Source organism: Puma concolor, chromosome F2 (assembly GCF_028749965.1).
Source record: "Puma concolor isolate L17-30 chromosome F2, mPumCon1.1.hap2, whole genome shotgun sequence".
In the NCBI taxonomy this organism is placed as follows: domain Eukaryota; kingdom Metazoa; phylum Chordata; class Mammalia; order Carnivora; family Felidae; genus Puma; species Puma concolor.
Window position 1 is genome coordinate 17,178,062 of NC_141684.1, and position 11,580 is coordinate 17,189,641.

At 46.6% G+C, this 11,580-nt stretch overlaps 1 protein-coding gene across 6 annotated transcripts in view; it reads left to right on the forward strand.

Annotated features, from left to right (window-relative positions):
- CF2H8orf76 (chromosome F2 C8orf76 homolog) overlaps positions 1–11,580 on the forward strand; it is a 37,366-nt gene that overhangs the window by 18,081 nt on the left and 7,705 nt on the right. For 2 of the 6 annotated variants that reach the window (XM_025922913.2, XM_086695761.1), the window contains exon 6: positions 2,310–2,645. The exons of 2 other annotated variants lie outside the window; for them this stretch is intronic. In XM_025922913.2, coding sequence (XP_025778698.1) covers positions 2,310–2,507 — 198 coding nt within the window. In that variant the 3' untranslated portion in view covers positions 2,508–2,645. 2 more of the 6 variants (XM_086695764.1, XM_086695762.1) reach the window with 2 other exon arrangements.

Consider the following 11,580-nt stretch of genomic DNA (forward strand, 5'->3'; position numbering starts at 1 on the left):
AATAGTTGATCCTTTATACCTCTAAAGACAATTCTCTAGTATTTATTACTTTTTGAAATTTTCAATTTGGTAAAAATGGCATGTTTTAGTATTACTTGTTTGATTACTATTTTTTTGTTTTTAACGTTTTATTTATTTTTGAGAGAGAAACCGAGCATGAGCAGGGGAAGGGCAGAGGGAGAGGGAGACACAGAATCTGAAGCAGGCTCCAGGCTCTGAGCTGTTAGCACAGAGCCCGATGCGGGGCTTGAATCCATGATCCGTGAGATCATGACCTGAGCCGAAGTCGATGTTTAACCGACTGAGCCACCAGGTGCCCCTCTTGTTTGATTACTATTAAGATAAACAGTTTTTCATATGTTTCATATGTTTGGCCATTTCTATTTTGTGAAACAGTCATGCTTTTTCTTCATTATTCTACTTCTATGTTTCTGTTTTTCTTACTAATTTTTAAGAGCTCGCTCTCTATCCTAGGCTTACTAACATTTTATATGTTGCAGTATTTTCTTTTCTTTTTTAGTGTTTATTTATTTATTTTGAGAGAGAGCATATGAGTAGGGGAGGGACAGAGAGGGAGAGAGAATCCCAAGCAGGCTCTGCACAAACCCCAGAGCAGGGCTTGGTCCCATGAATCATGAGATCACAACCTGAGCTGAAATCAAGAGTCAGATGCTTAACTGACTGTGCCACCCAGGTGCCCCTTTTGCAGTATTTTCTGAAGTGTATGATGTTTTTCTGGTATATAGAAGTTTAAATTTTTTTCTATGGTCAAATATTTTTTTTTAATTTTTTTTTTAACGTTTATTTATTTTTGAGACAGAGAGAGACAGAGCATGAATGGGGGAGGGGCAGAGAGGGAGACGCAGAATCGGAAGCAGGCTCCAGGCTCTGAGCCATCAGCCCAGGGGCTCGAACTCACGGACCGCAAGATCGTGACCTGAGCTGAAGTCGGACGCTTAACCGACTGAGCCACCCAGGCGCGCCTGGGCAAATATTTTTGCAGATATTTTGAACCTGTGAATGATGTACCTGCTAATGCCTTTTTTTGGAATATTGCACATTTGGGTATTACTATTATTCAAATCTCTTTTTTTTTAATTAAAAAAAAAAAAGATGTTTGGTGTTATATCCCAGATTTTAAAGTTCTACGTTTCATTGAGTCCAAGAAGTCACCAATTGTAAGCCACATCGTTGACGGGTCACCAAAAGAAAAGCAGGATGCCGCTTATACTATGATACACCTGTGTTACAAGATACCTCTTGATGTCAGAAATGTTAAAATACAAAAACAGAAATTGTCTTAGAATGAATGAAAATATCATGCTTTAATAAGTGTGGACAGTTGCCTGGTTAAGCTGTTCATCTCATTAGCTCTTGCCTCAAATAATAAGTAGCGCTTGAAGATTTAAAGCCAGAGGAAACGATTCTTTGAATGTGCTTCTGATCCATTATAATTTGCGTATTCATCAACACACTGGATCTCAGGGTTTACAGGAAACTTAGTCATCATCTAGTCCAAATCCCAAGTGGCTTAAATTCCTTCTGTAGCATCCCTGCCAGGTGGCTCCCCAGCCTGTCATGCCAGTGGTATGAAATGTATTGGGACTTAATTTTAGTTCACTGTGCTTACTGAAGATGGGCTGATCACTTAGTGGGTTCAGGTGCCGGCTTTCCACAACTTTTGCTTGTCTTACCGGAGAAGCGAACACCAGATCTGGGCCTGACTCTGACCAGTAGGGAGCAGTATTGTGCCTTCAGAGGGCATTTGCAACAATTCCAGACGGTTGAGTCTTTCTGGGTCAGGAAAGGGTAGGCCCAGCTGCTTGCTACTCGACTGTTCACAGTCTTTGACTTTTTTGGACAACTTCTAAGAGGAAGAGCCTGTGCCCTCACCCCACCCCCAGCAGCTGTATTCTGCCCCAGCTCTGTTTTCTGGTTATTTTACAGTGAGGGAGAAGGACTTGCAGATGTGGTCTTGCCAACAGAAGATGCTCTTTGATTTAAGAAGGTTGACCGGGCGCTCTCTCTAGGCTGATAGCTGCCACATCAGTAGTTCAGTGATTTGTTCACTCGGGAAGACAAGAGGAGAAATACAGGGTATTTTACACATGTGGTCCTTGGATCGCTACTTCTAAACAAACAGCTTTTCAATATGTTGGAATTGTTGGAATTGTCTCCTGGCTGCTAAAGTATTCTGCTTTTTTTGGTATGAAATCCTTTACTCTTGATGGATAGCATAGTCTTCCATTCTGCGCACGCTGCCCCTTTTATTGGGACAAGTTTTTGTTTTTTTTTCCCTCCTGCTACAGGTTATGGGAGAAGATATCGTCCCAGAAAAAATAAAAGATGAGGTTCACACAGAGGTGAAGTGTGTTGGCCCTACAGCCCTGACTGCCTTGGTGATTGCATCTTCGAAAGAATTTGAAGACAAATGGTTCAGAAAGATCAAAGACCACTTCTGTCCCTTTGAAAATCAGTTCCATACAGAGATAGAAATCTTGGTTTAGTGGTCCCTTTAAAAAAAAAAAAATCCTGTACTGTTTTAATTGTTCTTGTTTATTTCAGATAGAATGCACTGCCATTCATTGAATATAATGGATTTGAAATAATTATTTGTTTTATAAAAACAGCTTCTCTTCAGATTATTTCTTCTGTGTTCAGTTTCTTGATTTTTTGTTTGTTTTCTTTGTAGATTTTTGCCATTCACTTATCTTAGACCTACTACCCCTTTAGAAGATATCTGTTGGAAGTGTATAAAAGAGCCTTTTAGGTATTACAGTCTTTTAAAAACAGGAACTGTGTTATAATTAGCAGTAAAAGTGGCCACATTGTTTAGGTAAATTCAGGAAAGAACAAGAATGTTGAGATGTAGCAGTAAACCGTTTCTAAGAAGGGTGTGTCAAGATCTGCGATTTTGCGTGTGGGCCTAAACAAAAGAGTACACATGGGGTGGGCTGTATTACAGGGGAAGAGCCCTGAGCTGAGGAAACACAGGTCTTCTCTAACAGGCAGTAGTCAGCATGCTTGCCTCCCGCTCCAGAGGACGATACGGTCTCTTTTGTAAGGCTGTTTGCTATGCAGACATCATTGAAAAGATGGTCTGGAATGAAGGGCATTTGGTGCCTTGCTCATGAGATGGCACAGAATCACGAGGCCCACAGAGCACCGTCTCGCAGGGTGATGGTCCTGTCCTTCCAGCCACACGGATTACAGTCACAGTCTCTAACATCTTCGATACATCTTACTCGAATCATCTGAGATACAAGAGCTCCCTTATGAGGAGTGGAATTTAATAGGAAACCAAAACATCATCAAATGTTGTCCCGCACAACTTTTTATTCTCAGCAGAGGGAAAAGAATCCCAGCCCTGGGTCAAGAGGTGGAGTCATCAGGATTTCCCTTCCACCTGCTGCTTCTCCCCTTTCCAGGCCCCTTTCCAAAACAGACAAACATCTCATTGTGTTTCTATTTTGGCTGCTCTTTTAGTAGGTACAATAGCCTGACTAGCAACTGCAAGTTGTCATTTTTCTCTAATGTAAAACCAAAGATTGGTATGATTAGTAGACATTTCGATTTTTAGGAACCATTAAAAAGTATGGAAACCTCTCAACAGCTCCCCATTGGCCTCCATCTATTCGTGGAGTCATGAACCATCACTGTGTTATGTGTTATGTGACAATCATGGTGCGGTTGCCGTGGAGACCCTGGCTTTCAGGGAGTTAGCGGTCTAGCTGTGACCGGCCCTCCGGATAGAGCCCAAGCTGAACTGTGGTTTGGCAAACCCTTCATCATAGTCTTTGGCTCCCAGGCTCCCTCCTTCCTTGCTCCCCAGCTGTGCCTTAGCTTTCGCCTTTAGGCCTTCACGCTGGCATGAAGGGATGGTACCCCTCCCCACCCCCCATCATGGGGCTAATTCTGTTCATCTTTCAGGTCTCCACCTCCTTACGGCTTCCCAGGAGTCTTGACCTCCAGGTGGCTGTAGGTTTCCCTCTTTCCTGCTCCTTTACTGTTTCACTCCCATACTGATTCTTCCTGCTCTGTTGTCACGATAGACTTTAGGACTGTCTTTTTTACATTGATATCCTCAGGGCAGAATACCCGGCATTTCATTAAATATTGGTTGAATTTCTGAATTAACTGGCGAGCATCTTACTTTGTTTGCACCCCAAAGATCCAGCACACTGCTGAGGCCATCAGAGCACCCTGCCTGTTTCTCTCAATGGAGCTAAACGCCTTCCTCCTGTTAGTCTGGGCCTCCTAGAGATGCCCTTTTCGGGGCGCCTGAGTGGTTCAGTCAGTTAAGCGTCTGACTCTTGATTTCGGCTCAGGTCCTGATCTCATGGCTCATGGGATCTGTGCTGACAACATGAAACCTACTTGGGATTCTCTCTCCCTCTGTGCCCCTCCCCCTCCCTCAAATAAACTTTTTTTTATTGCCCTCTTCCCTGCCTGGCTTGGCTTCCTGTTTCCATCCTAGTGTCCTTCTAACTCTGTCCATGCTGTTAGCTTTCAGCCCTCTGGCTGTCCTCCCAGATCCACTGTCTGTGCTGTTCTGAACTGCCTGAGTGGTCTTCGTGAATCCCCCCACATTCTCACTCCTGCCTCACCTCACGTGCCTGGCAGCAACATGGTGATGTGTGTGAGAAGCCAGCTTCCCGCACTATGATGCTTGGCTGTAATACAGGGCAGGAAAGGGCACTCAGGAATACCGGCCACCTCAGAGTTTCATCACACCCAAGTCATCTTGATCATTTCCAGCACAGATGGTGAAGGGTAGGGTTAACTGAGCAACGATTGTGCTAAAGAAAAATCTCAGGCCTGCCTATTTAGACACGCCACCCTCTTGTCAGTGAATGAATCACTCGGAAGGTGAGCAAATGTGAACCACAGAGGTGACTGCACTCCAGGTGGGTGGGGTGGGACCCAACGGTGATTCGTGTCTCCTGTGATTCCCAAAAGGCCTGTCTTCAACATTTTCTCCCAAGGGGGAGGGGTTTATACCTGGTATTCGAGCTGGTGAGAGTCCTTTATCCTTTACACTCTTAACACCTCTGCAGTCTTCATACAGAGCCAAAGGATCTTATAAAGATTGTTTTCAGTCATCCAGTGATTTCCCAACTCCTTCACAAAGCCCGTGTGTGAGGCTCTGTGTGGTCTGGCCTGGCCCACTTCGCCCTGGCTCACTGGTTTTTCTCATGTCCTTGGACTCTTCAAGCATCTTCGCACCCAAGCCCTATGTCCATCCAGTTATCTCCACTTGGAACATTCTTCCCTGCAATCTCGTAACCCTGCCATAAGCTTCCCCTTCCTACAGATCTCAGCTCGGGTCATTCTCTGGCCAGATGGTCCCGATCCCAGACTTGCTCAGGTTCCTTTAAATGTCATGGTACCTGTGCTTTCCCCCGCAGAGTGTTTAATAGGATTATAATTGAATTTTTGTTGTCTGAAACTTTGCTGGGTCATAAGCTCTAGCACTGTGTCTCTGGTTTGCCCATTTATGGCAGAGCCCAGCTTACCAGACACCGTGACTTCTGCCCATTGCTGCCTCGCTGGAGGCCCAGGCCTTGCAGAGGCCACCAAAGGCCTGGGGAGTCAGAAGCCCGTGTGGCCCATTCCCACTGAGATCCACTGTCAGCGCCACAGGCCCCCTGCCTGCCAGCACAGTACTGCATTTCAACAAAGATGTGCCTCATGTTAGAAAATCTTGGGTAGAAATGTCTATGAAACAAACGCAAGGCCGCCATTTACAAAAACAGATTGTTTTAAATTGCAGTTTTCTAATACTTCTGCAATTTCATCTGTAAAAGTAGTTTATACACTGATTTCCAAGGTCTTAATCACAAAAACAATATGCAAACAAGCACAAACCAAGGAGGATTGTACAAAACCACCAAAGCTTGTGAAACAAGTCCTGATGAGGGGCAGACCAGGCCTGGCTCCAATCTAATCTGAGTGTGTCCACCGGGAGGCATTGGTAAAGAGGTCAGGAAAAACAGAGGGCAGGCGTTTGTCTATTTGGGGCTCACACGTGTCCTTTTCTCCCTCCTTGGCAGAGTGGCTTCATCACCTAAAGCTTCAGTGTTGTGTCTGCTCAGCCCTTGAGCTAACAACCACCCCGCCCCCTGTCTCTGGGAAGTGCCCTCTCACCCACACCGGTGGCAGCCATATTTATACTCAATGACCCTAACTAATTGGAGAGGGGAAGGAGGGTTTACCTGATTGAAACTGGACCAATCAGACTCTCAAGAGATTTAGAAATGAAAGATTCTTCTCCTGTGTCTGAAACCGGTAAGGGCAAAACCTGGGGCTGGTTTTGTTCTTCCAAGTGGACTGAGGAGCAGAGAGCAAGTCTACAGAGAGAAGGAGGAAAATGAAGGAGATGCCCAACTATTTCCTCATTGCAAACCCTTCCTGTTCTCTAGCCCTAGCCACATTCTTGGCCGAGGTCTCCATGAAACACCTGGAGTGTGGTAGGCAGAATAATGGCTCCCCAAAGATATACACGCCTTAAATCCTGGAAACTGTGAATACGTTAGGTTACGTGGCAAAGGGGGATTAAGGTTGCTAATCAGCTGACTTTAAAATAGGGAGACTATCCTGGATTATCCAGGTGGACCCAGTGTAATCACTGGAATGTTTCCAAATGGAAGACGGAGTATATTAGGGCTCTCCAGAGAAGCAGAACTAACAGGAGATAGGTAGGTAGATAGATAGATAGATAGATAGATAGATAGATAGATAGATAGATAGATAATATGCAGATATGTAGATGTATGTGGGTATTGTGTACGTATGTATATGTATATTTGTGTATGTATGTATATGTATATATACACACATAGAGATTTATTATGGGGGTTGGTTCATATGGTTATGGAGGCTGAGAAGTCTAATGGCCTGAAAATCAGGGGGCCAATGGTGTATGTCCTGATCTGAGTCCAAAGCCAGAGAATCAGGAGTGCCAATCTCCAAGGGCACAATATGAATGTCCTAGCTCAAGCAGAGAGCAAATTTGCCCCCCTTGCCTTTTTGTTCCATTCGGGCTTTCATGAGGATAGATGATGCCCATCTGCATTGGGGAGGGTGATCTTCTTTACCCAGTTTGTCAGTTCAAATGCTAATCTCTACCAGAAACTCTCAAGACACACCCAGAATAATGTTCTACCAGCCATCTGGGCATCCCCTAGTCCAGTCAAGTTGACACATAAAATTATCATCTGGAGGCAGAAGAAGTGGGTGAGGGTCAGAAAGATGCTATACTACTGGCTTTGAAGATGGAGAACAGAGCCATGAGCCAAGGAATGTGGGTGGCATATGGAAACTAGAAAAGATAAGAAAATATTCTCTCCTAGGGTGTCCAGGAAGGAACACACCCTGCTGACACCTTGACTTTAGTCCAGTGAGACCTGTGTTGGAGTTCTAACTAGAGAACCATAAGGTAATAAATTTGTGTTGTTTTAAGCGATGATGTTTGTGGTCCTAAGTTGGCTGCTTAAGCTAGTTTCAGCTTCTGTTATTGTAACCAAAGAATCCTAACAGAGGCCGCTTGGGCCCTTCCTTTTTTTTTTTTTTTACTTTTTTTTTTTTTACTTTTTTTTTTTTTTACTTTTTTTTTTTTTACTTTTTTTTTTTTTACTTTTTTTTTTTTTTTACTTTTTTTTTTTTTTTTACTTTTTTTTTTTTTTACTTTTTTTTTTATTACTTGGGCCCTTTCAGTCATGGTTGTACTGTAAGATTTTGTTTCTCAGAAGACTTTCTTTTACACAGGAATTTGTTTTGTGAAAGCTTGATAGAGATTATTGTAGATCTCAAAGGCGCAGCACCTGATTTCGGGATCTTCCATTCTCCAGCAGAGGTGATAGGACATCCACATCAGTAGTAAATAAGGGGTAGGAGGGAGGTCTGGACATGGCAGAAGTGCAGAGGAAGGCTGGGCTCTCAAATAAGTTTCATGAAGGGGGCGCCTGGGTGGCTCAGTCGGTTAAGCGTCCAACTCTTGGTTTCAGATTAAGTCATGATCTCACAGTTGTGAGTTTGAGCCCCGCATCGGGTTCTGTGCTGACAGTGCAAAGCCTGCTTGGGATTCTCTCTCTCTCTCTCTCTCTCTCTCTCTCTCTCTCTCTCAAAATAAATAAACTTTAAAAATGTTTTTAAAAATTAATTTAAAAAATAAGTGAAAGAAGTTTCATGAAGGTGGTAACATCTGAGTTGGACCTTGGGAAGGGGAGAGTTTGTAGCAGGCTCTGTGGAGAATGAAAGGCAGGCATGTTGGGTTTCTCAGCAGGGGGATGAAAGGAGCCACCACGTGGAGGACATGAAGACTGGTTGTCCAGGTTAGTGGGCATGAAGGGATGTGGGTGATGAGACAGGGCAGGTAACCCAGCATCAAATTATGGAGGGTTGTCAATGCTGGGGTAAGAAGGTTGACTGTAGGGACGCCTGGGTGGCTCAGTCGGTTTTTTTAAGCCTCCAACTCTTGATTTCAACTCAGATCATGGTCTCATGTTTTGTAAGTTCGAACCCTGAGATAGACTCAGCACTTGCAGAGCCTGCTTGGGATCCTCTGTCCTCCCCCCTCTCTCTCTCTCTCTGCCTCTTCCCCACTCTTGCTCTCCCTCAAAAATAAATAAACGTTAAAAAAAAAAAAAAAGGCTTTGAGCTTCAGGCAGTATGTGTTTTCTGGGTCTAGGAAAGCCCCAGATATTCGCACTAACATGGAGGTGGAGGTGGGCTCAAGATACCCAAGGCGTCCGAGCACCTAACGGAATTTACATTATCGTAGTCTGTTACTCCTCAGGGCTTCCCGTTACACTTAGAATAAGGCAGACTCCAGCCAGCCTTTGCCTGCTGTCCTGCACACTCTTCCTGCCTCTTGCATGGCTGACTGCTTCTCGTGTTCCAGTCTCCGCTCCTGTCTCCCCTCACACGGGCCTTCCCTGCCCCCTGTCACTCTCAGACCCAACAAACCGCCCATTAGCAAGGTGCAAACCCCGGAGGCAGGGAGGCTCTTGATGCTGTGATGTAAACTGGGAGCACATCTGCTTCCATCTGTATTGACCACCCAGCTCTTGGCACACGGGTTGGGGCGGGAGGCGAATGTGTGATTAGATACACGAGTCCAGGCCCTTTTGGCGTGGAAGCCAAGACTGGCCTCGCAGGGCCTGGGATAGTGTAATTCCTCAAGGAGACGTGAACTGGACGTTTCTTCACGCTGTGCCTGAGGGGAGGGTTCCCAGAACAGCAGTGCTGGGCTTGCCCCTCAACAGCAGGCTGCGCTGCCTGCCGAGGCCTCTGCGAGGAGCAAACACGTGTGTATGTCTGGAAGAAAAGTCAGGAAGTGCCGTTCTCGAAGAGCGGCCGCCAGAAGCAAGCCTCTGACCCTGCTGGCCAAGAAACACAGTTTGAAGGGAGAACAGCCATTTCCAGACACTGGCTGAACTGACTCAGCTGTTGGGTGTTCCACAGCAAAGCAGGCGACGAATGTCGTGGGGACAGAGGGAGAGCGAGCAGCGGGGGTCGAAGGAGCAGCCCAGATGTACAGACCGGGCCCCTTCGGCCACGTGGGGCCACAGCGGAGGCCTGTCTGTCAGGGCTGGACTATGTCCCCCCACTGAGAAGTTGCCTGTTGAAACCCTAACCCAGAATGGGACTGTATTTGGGGATAAGGCCTTTAAGAAAGTTTTTTTTTTTAATGTTTATTTATTTTTGAAAGAGAGAGAGACAGAGAGTGAGCAGGAGAAGGTCAGAGAGAGAGAGAGGGAGACACAGAATCGGAAGCAGGCTCCAGGCTCTGGGCTGTCAGCACAGGGTCCGACACGGGGCTCGAAGCCATGAACTGTGAGATCATGACCTGAGCCGAAGTCAGACGTCTAACCCACTGAGCCACTCAGGCGCCCCTGGAGATAAGGCCTTTAACCTCCTGGCACCAAAATCTGTATCGGTCAGGATTCTCTAGAGCAACAGGACCAGTAGGATGTGCATATCTACACCTGTCTCTCTATCTACAGCTCTAACTATCTGTCTAACAGAGAGAGATTTATTACATGGGTTGGCTTAGGTGATTATAGAAGCTGACAAGATCTGCAGGGCGAGCTGGCAAGCTAGAGACCCGGAGAGCCCATGGTGTGGTTCCAGCCCAAAGGCCAACAGGCTGAAGACCCAGGGAAAACCGCTGTTTCAGTTGGGAGTCTGATGGCAGGAAAAACCTATGGCCCAGTTCAAAGGCAGCGAGGCAGGAGGAATACTTTCTGACTCAGGGGAGGGTCAGCCTTTTAGTTCTCTTCAGGCTGTCCAGTCAGCATGACACAGCACCGTGGGACACCCTCACTCGCCACACCCTGCCGAGGGAAGAAGGACGGAGCACCTCCGGAAGCCACATGTCTGGCTCGGTCAAAACACAGGGAACAACGAGAAAAAGGAGTTTGTGTTTATGCTCGTACATGTGTGTCTGCGATATTTATATACCCTGGTAACAGTTTTTCTGACACACATACGCTCTTCAGGAAGAAGCTGAGAAAGTGAATGACAGTTTCTCTGTGTCCCAACACTTCTTGGGCCAAGTCCAGAAAATGAAGCATTTGGAGATGCGGCTCTGGCATCTCTGTGACGGGCCAGCAGGGCAAGCAGGGAGGAGGCAGGGAGCCCAGGTCAAGGTGAGAGCAGGAACGGGAAGAGTACAAGTCGTCCTGCAGTGTCTGAGTGTTCGTGTCCCCTGCAGGAGCAGAGAGAGCTCTTTGGCCAGCCGGTCGGCACTCATAGTGCACTGGGACCAGCCAAGGCACTCAGGTTAGGGTCCCTTGGGCCTGCAAAGATACCCTTGGCCTCTGGGCTCTTACAGTGCAGATAGGGGGATCAGTATCTGGTGAGGACCAAATGAATAGTACAGATAATTCCTAGGGGAGGCTTGGGGAACCAACACTTCCGGTCCTGGCTGATAATGGTACAGGTGGATAATGTGATCCCTAATCCCTGGTATGGGGTGTGCATGTGGCCATAAGTGGACCCCCCCCATCTCTGCCATGCCCCCTGGATGAACACTATTGAACTATTTCTCTCATTCTCTCATGTTCTTCATGGTGGTGGTTCATGTAGGTGTCACCTCTCAGCTGACTTGGGAGTTCTCCAGGACAGATGTGAGTCTGAGTCTCTGGCTGGCACCAGAATGGTGCCCGGCACACCCATGGGGGGTGCTCCATTGCTGGGGTTGAGTTTCCCGCTGCAGTAGAGACGCCATGTTTGGGACGGCCCACAGCAAGCAGGCCTGCAAGGCAGGTGCAGGTGTGATTCTAGTCCAGAGCAGAATTAAAGATGGGGCAAAGTGAGTTCGGGAGCATTGGAAACTCCAATAAGGGTTTATTTTGATCTTCGGCCATCCCCTTGCCAAGGGTGTAAAACCCTCCCAGTCTCTGGTGGAAATAGTGTCTCGGAATGAGAGCTCAGGGCTGGGGGCCCTTGGAAATCCAGTCCCATAAAGGAAAGGCCCGGCCTCACGTGAGTGGGTCCCAACCTTGTGTCAGGCTAGGCTGGATCATGGTGCAGGAAGAAATAACCCCCAATCTCAGTGGCTTACACACAAAGGTT